This window comes from Zonotrichia albicollis, chromosome 3, assembly GCF_047830755.1.
Source record: "Zonotrichia albicollis isolate bZonAlb1 chromosome 3, bZonAlb1.hap1, whole genome shotgun sequence".
Lineage (NCBI taxonomy): Eukaryota > Metazoa > Chordata > Aves > Passeriformes > Passerellidae > Zonotrichia > Zonotrichia albicollis.
Window position 1 is genome coordinate 37,760,079 of NC_133821.1, and position 16,145 is coordinate 37,776,223.

Here is a 16,145-nt window from a genome sequence, read left to right on the forward strand (position 1 = left end):
CCAGATGGAAGGAGCTGAACAATTCTTCAGTGCTCAACTTGCATATTTTCACTCAAAGTTATTAAACACTTGAAATGTAAACAGGAAACCCAACAGCATCTCATACATTACAGAAGCTGTTCAATCAAAATACTTTTACAACACTTTTACTTGATCATCATCTTTTCTGTTTCAGCTTTTAGTCAACCAAGTCAAAACAAGTTTTTCCAATCCAATGCACAGAGAAGCCATATCAAGCTGAGCTGCAGGATATCAGCCTCACAATTCCCATTTGGCTCCTCTTGCCACTTGGCTCCCCCATCAGAACAATCTTTCAAAAAGTTTAATATGCCTGGTGGATCTTCACTCAGGTGGTCAGCCTATGTTTGAATTAGCTCTGCCCAAGTACATTTACAAAACTGGGAAAAAAATCAAACTGAAATATTAAGCAGGCTTGCAGACAGGGTACCCTACATCTGGGCAATTCTGCTCACAATTTTCTATGTGCTGCTTTTATAGAGGTCTGGAAGTAAACAACCTTTACACCTATTTTCCATGAACAATAACACATCTCACTTTAGCCCTATTACAGCATGAATCACAAGTCTGTTGTCATATGGTGACAAAAAACTTCCTAACAAATTTCTGCCAAGAGAACTGGTAATTAAGCAATCAGAAACAAACTGACAGGGAGGGCAAATCTGTCCAGCAGCTGTTTCCTATCAACACTCTTAGATCATCCCACCTCAGTACACTAACACTTCTGGAGCTCCCCCACTTTTCCTACAACCTCATCAGCTCTGTAAAAGCCCACATACGCAGGTACAAACTCTCCAAAAACAAACAGCAGCCGTGTGAGAGGGGGATTATTAGCAGTAATGTCTAAAATTTACCTGCAGTTCAAGTTGCTTACAGAGGCACATCTCTGACAAGTGTTCAAATGCTGTCCACAGTGCATTTTTGGTGACAGCAGCAAAAGGAGATGCAGTCCATGGGCAGCTCCATGAGTGACATGTGCAGATGGAGTGATACCACTGTGCTCTTGCACTCTTTGCAAATACACATGCACACATTTTGCTTCATTTCCTTAAAGGGGCAGCATCTCACCTCATTGAGCTGGCATGCTTTCCTGGAGATGCCAGTAAATACAGTGTGCTAGCTAAAATAACTAATAACACAACAGTTATTTCTTTCTATATCCCTTTGTTTTGTTGCAAATGGCTGTAATAGACTAGCAAAAGTTTATTGTGCTTTGCTGGCAGAACATTTGATTTCTCTTTGCCAGCCAGAGAATAGGTAGATGCAACCAGAGAGACTGCCAAGTTACAGGATACATAAACCACTCCTGGCAGTCAGCAGAACTGCTGCTGAAGATTAAATTACCCAAACTTGCCAGAGGTGCAACTTACTTGGAAAGCATTCCTAAGTTTTGTGCACCTACTTCAGTAGGGTGGGGAAACATCCAAAACATTAGGGGGTTATTACCACTCCCTGGCAAAGCTGTCTGCAAAAGACTTTGCTCCCATTGGATATCAGATGGCTTGGTTCACAGAGCTTTACTTTACAAAATGAAAAGCTCATAACTTACCCTAAAAATTATGTTGGGCAAAGAGTACATGTGATTTTTTTTTTTTTTTGCTTGCTTTCCTCACAGAGCTAATATTTCATCACTACTGCAGGAAAATAAAGGATTCCATAACCTGCGCAGTGCTAAAAATCCTGTATTAACCAGCCTATAGATCCATTTAGGTCAAGAAATAAATACAAAACCTGTTCACCGGCCTATATATCCATCTAAGTCAAGAAATAAATACACCTTTGTCCTTACTGATAGGACACTGGATTTTTGGACTGCTCTAAATATTTTTTTGGTACAGCCACCACACCCTACCCCTCAAAAAGTTTTTGCTAAATATTTTTTTGGTACAGCCACCACACCCTACCCCTCAAAAAGTTTTTGTAAATCTTAAAATCTTGAGTACTTCTCTCCCTCTTCCACAAATTTCAAGCAATCACTTGCAGTATGCAGCAAAAACATTCAGCGCCAATAATCTCTTTGCAGGAGACTACAGGTTCACAGGAGAGGTTTAAGTTTCCATTATTGAAGAGCAGAGCTAAGAGCACAATGAAATCCTATCCTGCATGTCCCTGTCTTTAAAGCCCCAGTGAGTTTATTCAGAGATGAGATTCAATACAGAAGCAGCCCAGAATTTGTCCAGTTATACTTTTTTTTTTTAATTTACAATAATGTCAACATATCAGTTAGCCTATTTTTAAAATTTATATAAGTATAGCTAGTTTCTTTCATTTCAGATTCCAGTCCACTAGCATATGTCCTTTTATTAAGTTTTTCAACTTAAGGTAGATCCATAACTAGCCAGCTGCCATACACTGCCAAAAAGGAATGATTTACATTTATTACTAAGTTGTTTGATTACTGCAAGATACACATAACTCAATGTTGGTATTCTCACCCTTAGACTTTGCTTTGTTTAAGCAAAGATTCTCTGTAGGCAACCACTTCAATTTAAGTACGTAAAACCATAAACAAGCTCATGAAATTCCAATGTTATCCAAGGAGGTTCAATTCTTTGCTGAACTGTATGTGTGTATTCAGCGTAGTAATACAGAAGGAATGCTGAAGCCTTTCGTAGACAGGCTGTTGAGCTGGGTGTTGAAACCTGCAACCTAAATTCTGACCAGCAAACAACATTCCTGCTGAACTGTGTTTCCACAGGAACCACATGAATCACACAAAATAAAGCACTGCTCACCTAATATGATGTCCAATTTTTTTAATCAAAAAAATGCAAGTTGAGAATCCACACAAACTTGTTTTAGTAAGCTTAATGCAGCAAGCTCAGCTCTGAGTCTGTTTTGACAATTCCACCTCAGAGGTTTAACAAAAGACACTCTTGCTCATCATGTCATCATACATGAGTGATTCTCCTATGCTGTCCAAGTAATACACCTAGCTACTCATATACTCTATGGGTCAATCAAGAAAATCCCCCAAAATAAAGAAAGAAGTGGAATAAACTCCTTAAATATTCAGTGAAAAACACACTCTCCTGAAAAACAATCAGTTCCAGTACTTTGCTTCACACTATTAAGTAAAAGTGTACTACATAAAGAAGATATACCCAAAAATCACATACCAATGATACAAAGTCTCATATATTTCATCATTTAAAACTCTGTATCTCTTCTATGGAAAAAAGAAGATAAAAGGTTTTATCAAACCAAACACTGATTCTTTGTGATGACCAGTGTTTGGATTCTGACAACTCATTTGCAATGACTAGTAATAGTTACCTCACAGCTTTTTCTTTTATTAGAAGCTTTCTACTTAAACACAAATTTTCAAGTTTTCATTACTAGAGAAACAATACAAGATTTGCTTTACCCAAGCTACTGAGTTCTGTTTGTTGGGGTTTTGTAAGAAGAGGCAAATAAATACCTGCAGTGCAAGGGACAAGCCAGATTCTGTTGCAGTAAAGACAACAGAAATAATGCAGAGTTTTTCAGCCCACAGCTGCATCAAGCTGAACCAACAACACCCGGTCATACTCCTGCACTTAGAGGTATCCCTGAGGTTGCCCCTTTTGATCCCTGTATTTCTAAAATGTTGCTTTAGTTCAGCTCTCAGATATCTCCATTGCATCAAATATACAGTTAGATTGTCTCCAACAAATAATATGCATGATGGGTGTTCACCAGAAAAATAAAATTTTAAGCAGTATTACTGTCAAAAAGGAGGTTAATAATGTTCCTCACAACAGGAGGGTTAATAGCCCTCCTGTTGCAGAGGGACCACCTGGAGGTTAAAAAAAATAAATCTCAGCAGTGATGATGCCATCCACAGACATCTTTTGAGGGAGGAAGACAATTAAAGAATGCAACAAACAAGAAGAATAAACAACAAACAAGGGCTACGTGCAATTTCAGCCACGTACAGGAGAGGCCACTAACATCTCTCCACCACTGTCTATCAGCTGCCCCTGTCTGGCCCTGAGACAAGGAAGGAAGGACCCAGGCAAGGATGGCCTGCAATATCAGTCAGCATTCTACACCGAATTTTAGGAGAAAGAAAAAAGCTCCTTCCTCTCCAACTGCGGATTTTAAAGTGGCTAATATGTGATCTAACTGAAGAGAAAGTGTATCTGATTGAAAGCATTCTCTAAATTTGTACTGTCATTTACCAAAACATACTCATTTTCTTTGGGGGAAAAACTCAAGTCTAGAACTAAAATCAAATTGCAACTGAAACAATAAAAGTTCCTGCAAAAAATACTAAAATGCAAAAACAATGCACTCCAATAACTAGAAGACCATGGAAAGGAAGATGGATAGGAGGGACAAAAAGGACATTTCCAGGTTCAGTTACAATCAGACACACTGACTAGGCTTTATGAAACTCTCTTTGATCAGGACTTTCCAATATTTATAGAAAACAAATGAAGAATTAGCTCTTTTTTTTTTTTTCATGAGGAAACGCTATTGAAGAATATTGTTTAAAATTTCCTTTATTTGATGCAAAATGTTCCAAGTACATCTGTAATCAAGTATTCTCCCACTTCAGAGGTCACAAAACTACATATATTATCCCTTACATCCAGTGAAGATGTTACCACACCCAAAAATAGATTATGAACAGATTTTTGGACTCCTGAAATTATAAAGACCAAATAGGATACTGCTTTTTACAGATCAGTCATAGTGCACATTTTTTAATATTACACAGATCTTGTCAAAAATTCTAATCCTACAACACAGATCACATTTTGTTCATAGACTACAGATGAGTTTGACCTCCATCTATTTCTTTCTCTCGAGGTTACCAGTTTTTTTAGCATCCAGGGATTTTGTACATTGAATGAACATCAAAAGACCAACCAAACGTAACATATTCCTTAGCTCTATCATTTCTCTGCCTTTTAACACAGATTCAGGTTTTGACATTTTAGAAGTATATTAATTTAATTTCCCTCTTTACTATGATGAAAATTTAGCTTAGTGCTACTTTGCTCACCTCTGAAAAGTTGGGGTTTTATTTGAGAGTAAAGTTTTTTGTCTTATTAATTTTCTTTGCTCTGAAATTCAATTCCCTAACCACAATCTCTGTGAAGCAGCTTTATTCTCAGCTCTTTTCTCTATCTTCCAAGATCATTGCAACTGCAATGGTAATTCATTGCCAAAATTCAGTGTACAGCATAATAAAGTCTTGAGCCACTAACTGCTTCTCCCAAAATAGAAATTTAGCTTTGAACTGGCATGGGGAGGTGACAAGGCAAATATATTCTGTATCAGGCAGAATCTGGGCATCATCTTCATTTTCAACTACAGAAGAAATCATACTAATATGCCCTGAAGGTGATAAATTAATTTTGGCTAGGTTCCTGTCTGAGAGGAAAGAACAATTTTCCTAATGAGATAAAGATGAAGGAAGACAAGGACCTCTAGGCACTTGGAATTTAGTCTGAGAGAGGCTCTAATAAATCAGGCTGTGCTTCTCTTTGTTTAAGGAAATACCTGTTAGGAAATCCGGGGCCTGTTTATTTTTCTCTGACAAACCTGATTTTCTTGGCAGTGCGCAAACTCAGAATCATAAATTGAAATGAGAATAAAAGCAGGTGGCCAAGTTCAAGTTTCAATTCTTTTTTTCATCTAAAATAAGTAAACAAATCCCAGCTGATGGGACTCAATTTACACAGATCTCCTGCTACTTGGAAACTTGCAATTCCATATCCAAAGCATCCACACCCAAATGAGCATATTTGCTTGGAAAAGTTGCATTAGAAAAACAAGAGAACACCAATACTCTCAACAAATGTGCACACTAAATACCAAGAGACCAGACAGGAGGGATCCAAAATCCCATGGAAGTAGCAATTGGAGAAGATGCAGCCCCTTCACTCAGTTCTCTTTGTGTGGCACACACTCCACAGACTTTGGGCAAGCTCATATTGTTAGCAGAGGATTGAGCACACGAACACTTCACTTTTCTGTAGAGCTGCTATAACTGCTGACAGCAGCAGAGCACCTCCTGCCCAAAGGGGTCACTCAGCTGAACACACACTGCTCCTGTATCACAGTCTCACTACAAAAGCTACAGCCTTCATTGGGCAGATTCTGCTTCACCAGTCTCTCACTTCAACCTCTGAGAAAAGACAAATTATTAGTGTCTTTGCCACTGCCTTTCGGGCAGAGTATTTTGGGACCTCTGGCAATCCTAAACTGACAGAGGCCCTGTCCCAAGTCAGTGAGGCTGCTGTGAAGGCAGCTGCCCCAGTTCCACTCCCCTGCAAGCTGTGCACTGCTGCCCCTCTGTTATGCCAAGTCAGGATATCATGCAGCCATTACGAACACAAAAATTTGGGCACTTGGGCAGGAGTACCAGAAAAGGCAGGACCATCCCCTCAGGAAGTTTACTCTTTGATCAAGACACAGTGAGTGTGCAACCATCCCTGGAGAAACCATCGTGTTGCCTGTGCTATACAGCTTCCATGTTCATGGGCAGCAGCACAGTCTCAGCCTGCCTCTGCCTAATTGCTGACAGACTAATCACTCTTTTAGGACAAGAATGCCAAAACCTGTATTTGTCAGATTTTAGATATCAATTTCAGGGTGTTTAAGAAAGGAAAGGTCATATTTAAATGCTAGGTTTAAAGTTACAATAGGCTAAGAAAGCAACCACCTCTGTGAAAAGACTGCTGTATTTCTGATCTAGACTGTGCACTGCACATTTCATCACAGAAGTTAATAAAAAGCTGCAGCCAGCATTTAGGTTATAAATTAAAATGTAATCAAACCTTTCAAGTTGCCTTGGATATTATAAAATTCTGTACCTGAAATACTCTTTATCTGAGGGATTCTATCTGCCATTACTCTGGGACTCCCTACACAACAAAACAGCTTTTTCCATGCCTGTCCTCTGAGACACCAGCAAGCGGCTGTCTCTCTAAACTCTAAAAGACAAAACAGAAAAGCTTAATTCCTCTTCTCCTCCCCTTCCCTTCCTGTGCCACAAGAGAGCTGCCATGCCCAGAGGGCAGCAAACCTTCTGACTTTGTTTTCAAGAGTGCAAATTTGCTTTCAGTAACACCGCTAAGATCCAGCACATGAGAAATTTTGTATCTTTGAACAAGCACACTATAGCAGCTGTGTGATTCTTGTGAATTCCAACAGGATGTGTATCTACCTCAGAGGTTTATTCAAACCATGACAAAAATTTAAAATGCATATAGCTGGAAAGGACCAGTATTTGAGGTCTACCTCTATTATCCTAGGCTTCTGGAATTTATTTTGCTGAAACGTTTTATCTAACCAATTTGGACAATAACAAAATAGCACAGTTAGGCATTTACTCACAACACACCTGTAGTGGATCAAGAAGCTTCTCTGGAAGGGCCAGGAACATGGTTCTTACCTTGCTCTCAATGAATGAAAGATAAATGACACCAGCTTCAGTCCCTGAGACTGCAGTGAGCTGCCACAATATTGTTCACTGCAACATTCATCTCATAGTATAATGATCCTAAAACCATATGACCACCACCAATTCCATGTGTTTTTGCTTTAGATGGAAGCTTGTACAATGTCCACATGGGCCACAGGAGATGGTATGCATTTAAATCAGTATCTCCTAGACTGATTTGCTCACACCAATGCAAGCTACTAATACTTAAGAATTCACAGTATACTGTAAATAGTAAAATCCATCTTGGAACTATTGTTTAAAAAATTCAATCAACTTCTCTAAATGCTAACCCAGCATTTCAAGGTTATTTTTTTAATCCTTCATTCCTTAAAGCAAGGATGAACAAAAATCTGTATCACTTCCCATTATTTTGGTTTCAACATATCACTGCTACTGTTTTAAATTAAATCTCTGGGTCTCCACAAGTAGGGGAATCAACTACACTTCAGACTGAAGCTCATCTTTTTGCCACATGACCACACCCATATTTACAGCTGCCACCAATAAAGTACTTTTTTACTGAAATCTGGATACATGTGTTAAAGAAATCTAGAGTGTTTCAGCCATTCAGTACAATTTCCCTCAAAGAGTATGGTATAATTGATACCAAAAGATTACTTAAATTAGGTTTACCAATAAGATTGCAGTTAGCAAGCAACATTAATATGTTCTATCATCTGTGGTAATACAAGTAGGACTTACAAAAGCAGTTCTGAATTCTACTTTAACCAACTAAAATACTGACCCTCAGTTCTGTAAAAACAAACAGGGCATACATTTGTTGGAAGATTTTCTTTGTCACACCACCTTTAGCAGTGGCAGCAAGGGGTTCTAGGCTGCTAATTGCATTCTATCCCATTAATGTTTAGAAGCTGACCTGAAAGAACAGGCCCAAACAGTTCTATTCTTTCTGTCCTGAATTCTGCTGTAGTCACACAAATTTACTCCCATGAAAAGCATCTGCCATATTTTCTGAGGGTTTTTTGTTTGTTTCTTTATTTGGTGGGACATCAGCACATGCATAAATGCTTTCCTGAATCTATGCCAATATGCTGTAAAATGACAATAACTTATGTACCACTTCCTAACATCATGCTCTTTGTAATGAAACTTGGAAAGCAAAAGTTGCTTCTCAGAAATAACCTACAAAAATGTATAAAAATCACAATTGTCAAACATTTTCCAATTCAGCTTTACTAAATGAAAAGCTTCAAAACAAACCCTTTTATTACAAACTTCTAAAAAGGAATGCACCTAATAGTACAAATTAATGGCTTCTAAATGGAGGATCAATATCTCATTGTATTTTACACAAAGACCTAAAACCCCATTGCTGTAACAATACAGAAAAAGAGAAAGGTTTACAGATCAGGTTACCTGTCTGATTTGACGTTTTTAATAGACTATACATCTGGCTACAGCCATTTCAGAGTCTCAATCACAATCATTAAAAGTAGAGATTAAAAAAAAGGCAGTTTATGACTTCTAAGCATTTACTACCATTCCATCAAAACTGAAAACATCTTTTAAAGGAGACATAAGCAGTTGACAATTATAAAGCAGCATTTTGGTGTTGCTCTATATCATGACAAATGACTTAGATTAAATGATACAGGTATTATCTTACCTGATACATTCCAACTCCTATGTGTTTGGGCTCAATTTTCACTAGCTCAGCTAATGGGTCTTGGACGCGTCTAGCTATAGAAACTGAAAAACAAAATCAGAAAATAGCTATCACTTTTCTCTGAAAAACCTGAATCATGTAATTGCTTTTGCTAAGGTCTTTTGGGTCTTTTTACATCTTCTATGCATTTAAATTTTTTTTTTAACCTGGAAATAGTCAATACTATAGCAGAATCCTTTTTCATTGCTAGACAAGGACATCACATGTATATTAATCAAACTTTTTATTTGAGTAATTCCAGCAAAGACCTAGTAACATTTTAAACTGCAATCATGACATTTAAAAAGTTTTTCTGAGCCACAGAGTTAATAAACAAAACTGTGTACACTCTATTTTTCCCCTTTGTATCCATACTAAATGCACATGCAACATTTAACATTAAATGTTAGAACCTGTAAGAACCTTTAACCTGAAACCACAGATATGAAGAAACAAATAAACACTTTAAAAAAATAACAGTATCTGTTCACAGACTTACTTATTGAACACTTAGAGTATTTCCTCAGGTATGTATCAGATATCTATATATTTATCTAACTCAACCATTAAATTCAGTGCTCACTTCAAAAATGGTTCTTGGATTTTACTAATCTAATCTGCACACCAAAACACATCAATTTGCAATCTGTCACCCTTATAACCCCATTAAGAAAAACAAAAGCAATTTCCAACATTTCTGATATCATTAAGATCATATAGGAAGAACCTTTGGTCTTCTAAATCCAAATATTGAATCAAGACTGCATTTTTGAAGGCAGTATTTATTGAGAAACCAATTGCTTACCAAAATCTCAGAAGAAAAAACATACTTCCAAACATCAATTCATAAACTTGGTCTGATTCTGCAGATATTGGGTTGTTTTCAGTGTTTGCAACTGTGCTTCTTCCCACATGTATAAAACTAGAGGAGTTCTATCTACCAGTATTACATTTATAAACTTTTTTTCCTCCTGACTTAATACAAAACAAGTTAGCTGGCTCTTAATGTTCATTCTAATGAACTAATGTTCATTACTGAAGTAAACACTAATGAAAAACAGAAGTGTTTAGAGGTATTCCAAAAATCTTTCCAAATAAGGACCAAAGATTCTAAAAAAATCCAAACAAACAAGTAAAACTAAACTCCAAGAATACCACAAAGAGCAAAACCCAAAAGAAAAAAAAACCCAATAAAACATGCCAACTCAAAAATTCAAAACAAAACAAACTCCTCCAAAAATAAAAAATAAACCAAACACAACAATGCCCGACCTTGTTGCCAAGGCTCTTTTTTCTACCACATGCACTTGTGAGATAAGTGCAATAACAAAAGTGGGACCAAAGAAAGCTAAGGGCCTTTAAAAGCTATGTCCACAATCAACCCTACAGCACACCTGTCATTTCAAGAATGTTTACATTTAAATACATTTTTAAGCAAATCAGGAGAGATTTAGAGCAAGAACAGACAGGAGTCAGGAGTAAATATATATATGCACAGTGGTTTGGTCAACAACACGCATAATGCTAAAAAAGGAATACTTAAAGTATATCTGGTGTTCACCAGCTGATTTCACACATACCCATATATGTATGAAAACATGAACATGGTTTTAATTATCATATATATAAAATAACCTATAAATAAAATAATATACATAAGCCCCTTTACTGCATCACAGCAGCAATGTATTCACTCACAGGGGTGTTTAGGTTGGACACACCTCTAGAGAACACAGGCTGCCTTCTCTAACAGCCCTGCTGGAACAGGGTTTGGTACAGGTTGTCCCAGATCATGTCCAGCTGTGTGGAGACTTCACAACCTGCCTGGTCAATCCATTCCAGTGCTGGGCCACCCTAACAATAGATAAATGTTTTCTTGTGTCCTGATTTAAGTTGCTGTGTTCCCAACTGCGCCCATTGCCTCTTGTCTTAACAGTGGGCTCTACTGAGAAGGGTCTGCTGCTCTCCTTCCTTCCCCCTCATCAGGTACTTAAAACCCTTTTCAAGATCCCCCTGAGCCTCGTCTAGGCAAAGCATTTCCATTTTTTTTTGTTTTTCCTTGTATGAAATGTGCTCCAGTCCTTAACCATCCTTACAGCTTAATTTAATTAGCAACCTACTGCAGGGTGTTAAAGACTGCACAGCATTTCAGAAAAGGACTTGACTAAACATTTGTACTTGAAGCCAAAACAGTAGCCAGAGATATGCAGGCTCCTCAAACCACAACTGCAAAGTTTATCAATTAAATGTTGCACTAGAGACTTCACTTTTAAAGATTTGCACTGTTCAATGCACAGTTAACATGAAGTTCATTGCTCGGTCATGCAGGAGTTTTCATATCCTTTAATATCCATTTTAACATGCTGACAAAGGCAGTTTGCTAGCTAGGCTCAGAAAGCACTGTGCTGGTGACATCTGATATGCCTGCTTCTCTGATAGAGAAGTTCTGAATTCAAAGACAATCACGTATGCCCTCTTGTCAAAAAAAAAACCCCACAAAGTTAATCAGCGTAAGTACACCAGTTATAACTTACACAAGTACAGCTCACTGCCAAAATGCTTTCCTACAACAATAATTCATATTAATTACTTTGAAATACTAGTCACCCACCACCTGACAGACAAAAGTGAAACAAAACACCAATGAAAGTAGTATTGATCCAAACCAGGAAACACTTACAACAATGTATTTCTTCTGAATGCACTGATGCCTAAGAATAGAGACTATATTTGTCCTTCAGCAACCATCATTAAACTCAGCTTCTTTAATACCCATACAGTGTTTTAGAGAATTTTTTTATTTCGCTCTACCTAATGGCAAAACTTTCAGAAGTTACATTTTAAAAACAGACAACTACATGGATAGGTTGATACAGAAATTTTCCAAGCATAGCTTTCTCCTGGGAACCTTCAATTAAAAAGTAAAATTTAGACTCTTTTTATCGTATTAGCTTGGTTGACAATGCTGTCATATTCCCAGGAGACTTTGCTAGGAGTGGAGGCGTAGGACCTGATCCAGCAAAGCACTTCAGCACAGATGCATGTCAGAATTCCCACCGGAACAAGCACAACTATTCACACGCCTAAAGTTACAGAGACATTTAAGTGCTTTCCTGGATCAGGCCTCATAGTTACAATATTGAAGCAGGAAGATCAACTAACAGCCAGTTCCACAATTAAGGATGCAGCTCCATAATTTCACTCCATAATTTCACTCCAGAACTTTTCCAATTAATAGAGAGCACAGCAGGCAAAATGAAAGAGTTGTCCACATTCTCTCTAGGCAGAAATTCAGTCAAGATTAGCATCTACTGCCTCTTGTACAGACAAACCTGTTTATTTTTTGCTGGAGTAGTTGCACACTGCAACAGACAGATCTTTTCTGGGGGCAATGAGGCTCCACTCTGGCCATTTGACCCAAGTGGCTGGACCCTCACAAAACAGGTACAGTACTCCTGAAATCATGAGGGCTCTGCAGAAGTGTCAGATCTACTACCATGGAGCAGGGACAGTAAAACCTGATGGTCTGACATTTTCTTCTTAGAAACTATATCAAGACTAAATTTTGTAAAATTTATTTTTCATTTTCAACTATCTTACACAGGGTACATTTTAGAAACAATGCATTTCTAGAAGACTAACAATGAAATAGGTAATGCATTCTTACTTCTGTAGATATTAAGGTATTCTTCACTGTTGCTCAAGCAAAAAAAGATTACATGATATTATGATATGCAGGGCAAAACGAGAAAACCAGACCTCTCAGAAGTTATCAGCATGGCCACACATGAGAAGTTCGAGAGATGCTTTTATTAAAATATGCTAGTCTAAGTGAAATGTGGAAAACCCCCTAATCAATATTAAAGAGAGCATTAAAATCAGGATGACATGAGCCTCTATTAGAAAATCACCACAAGACTTGCACACTCCATAAATGCAAAGCTTGGAGTTGTGAATTTGGATGAAAATGTTATTGCAATACTTGGAAGGGCAGTAACATACTGTGCTGCCTTTCAATAAATGTATCTAAAATTTTAACACTTGAAGGGACAGAAGGGTCAAGGTGGTCCTCTGACTTTAATGTAGATGTATTTCACATTGAAGTGCAATGAGAAATAAAGTAGATTACAGCAAGCATATATACTGCAATCCTGTCCTGTCATTAGATAGGACATTCTGCCATTTTAGCAAAAAAGCAGTTTAACTGCTTGGAAGTCTCAATTCACTCCACACTCTGGTTATTTGACAAGACAAACCCAGCAGACAGTGGTGTGTCAGTGATGAAGATGCCATTGTGGCATCATATGGAAGAAAAGATCCATAAGAGCTGCTTGCACAGCTCATGCCAATCTCTGTGTCTGATCCTCACAGAAAGTGAGGAATTACATTAAAATGGTTTATTTTCTACTGGCTAATAAGCAGATATGGCCTCATGAACTAACAAACATGTGCTAATTATGTGGCTACTCCTGTCTTAAAGGTCAAATCCCTAATTTCAAACGGAAAAATTTAAAATTAAGACTATCTTCTTCAAACATACGTCACATAACTTTGTTTCTCTAGTAATTTCTACAGCAAGCAATAACATTTTTCACACAAATCACAGGAGAATGGTCACTCAGGAATACTGATAATAGTTTTCAGACTAAAGACAAAAAAAGACTTCCCACACTCAACAGTGAAGGGCCAAAACAACACAGCAGCATTACTATTTCTCTGCATGGCAACTATACAAGGGCCATGTCAGCTGCCAGCCCTAAAAAACTAGAATTAGTGCTAACTTCTTTGGCTACCTGCCTCCCTTCAGTAACAGAACAGGTCTAAAGCAATCTTTAAGACCCAAATCAGACACGCTGACTATTTAGGGTGCGAGGGCAGCTGGAAATCTTGTCAACTAGATGAAATTTATTATGGTTTCAAGTATTGTGCCTACTTTAGGGGCAGGCTGCCAAATGCTGTATTTACAACTACATATTGAAATGTTCTCTTTTTGCATTGCTTTATGTAAGAGCCACACCATAAAGCAAGAGCTTTAAGGCTTAGATAAGGAAAGCATGAAAATGAAGACTGCTTATGAGTAGAAGAACAAAAGTTTCAATTTCTTTCAGTTACAGCGGCATTCAAATGTTGCTTAAAACCATAAGCAGAAAAAAATTTTTGGCCAAAAGTTCAGGATGATGGCATTCCTCCTTTTAAGCACATCTTCACATAAGGATAAAAATATGTCTGAGTCAATAACTGTGACAGCTTAGCTACCCCACGTGAGTGGGAGCATTTGTTTTGGGCTTTGAAAAGATGTGAAGCTTCCAGATGTGAAGGCAGCAGACAGTTTTATAAATGCTTTACAAATAAATATATGGCAACCACAAGCTATTAAGCTATGATGAGTTCAACTTCAATTTTGTCATAAATGAGAACATTCTGTATCTTTATTATGAAACCTCAGTATTTCACTCTTGATGAGACCTGCTACTATAACACTCAAGTAACTCATCCACCCTCCTATGTTAAATAACCTTCCCAACTAAAAAGTCTGGGTTGAAACTTCAATGTCAATGAAATAAAAGAAATATCTTTAGGTAATCAGGGACTCACAAATGCATAAGTAATTACTGTCAATATATCATACCAGAGTAGATATGGAAACATTACAACATTTTAAATCCTTTTATAAAGCCTATTATTGTATTCAAGATCAATTACTCTCCATAAGTATCTGCAATAATGTTTACTCAGTGATCGATTGTTCAGGTTTCCTGAGTCCTGGAAGCCTTCTATCCTGTTGACCTGAATTTCACCCTCCTTGCAAAGGATACAGTGAAACGTACAGTAGTCTTTTCATTAAGCATTCTTTCTCAGTAGGTCAGGATTTGTGACACAGTTTTGAATCCTCATATATCTTCTTGGTGGGTTTAAAGTATGCAATTTATTTTAAGCAACTGTTCAACAGCTGCATTTCATCCAAAGCTCTTCTGTAGCAAGTGAGCAGGTTTTTGTTTTAAAAAGGTTACATTTTAGTTTACTTTTAACTCCATAAAACTGATAATCTGTTATTTGCCTAAGATTAATGAAATAATGAATGACAATATTCTACCTATTTATTACCAAGAAAAAAAATCTTTAAAAGAGATGGGTTGAAGACAACAAGAAAGTTAGAAATATGTTTAAAGAGAAAAACTTTAACAAGTGAATATTATAATGCAGCTTTTTAAAGTGAGTATTTTTTCTTAGAAACACTCTCAAAAACCCTTTACTCAAGCATTACTAATTTCTTCATCACAGAATAGTATCCATTTGATCCAAGATCAGACAGGGGACATATAAGCATTTAACTGAAGCCTCATGTGATTTTTCTGTCACAAAAATGAGTCAGTCTCAGAAGATGGTATAAACTCCAAATAAACTTTTCCCCCTCTGTTCAGCTTAAAAGATAGGTATCCTCAATATCCTTTTCATATTCACACTGCTGATACTAACTGCATCACACTACCATTGATTGCTGTTACTGCTAAAAGTAAACAATCACTTGAAGTTCGAATCTTACAAGAGTTCATCGTGTGTATCTTAGAAGAATTAGTCATTGTTATCAACAAAAGATATTAACCTTTTGTAAGTGTTCTTTCCTATGCCTGTAGTAAGAAAAGCAGCTTTGGCAAATAACACATCAAATCCCAGTATTAAAAGGAAACGAAAACTCCTTGGATTGAAGAGCACCCTGGTACTGCTCATTCCTCTAGCTCCACACTTCAAGGAAGCAACAAAGCCTCCAAAAGGGAATACACAGACACAACATATGCACAGAGTTACACCAGAAAGGAGGAAGTGAATGGTTCTCGTAGCTCTTCTGTGCTAAGGGAAAGCATCTTGACCAGAGCATGTAAAACTTGCAGGTAGCAGGAGATCAAACTCCACAGCTCCAGAGGAAGTAAGTGCCAGTAAGCAGGAAATGCAGTGCCAGTAAGCAGGGTGTTAATGATTATACACCACCTTTCCCACATACCCTGAGGTTTACATAGGTTA

The 16,145-nt window shown here is 37.4% G+C and overlaps 1 protein-coding gene across 3 annotated transcripts in view; it reads right to left on the minus strand.

The window, feature by feature from the left end:
* Nucleotides 1–16,145, minus strand: part of SRBD1 (S1 RNA binding domain 1) — a 124,513-nt gene that overhangs the window by 40,648 nt on the left and 67,720 nt on the right. For all 3 annotated transcript variants that reach the window (XM_026791097.2, XM_005483087.4, XM_026791096.2), the window contains exon 18: nucleotides 9,087–9,169. In XM_026791097.2, the coding sequence (XP_026646898.2) occupies nucleotides 9,087–9,169 (83 nt within the window). The remainder of the gene's footprint in view (nucleotides 1–9,086; nucleotides 9,170–16,145) is intronic.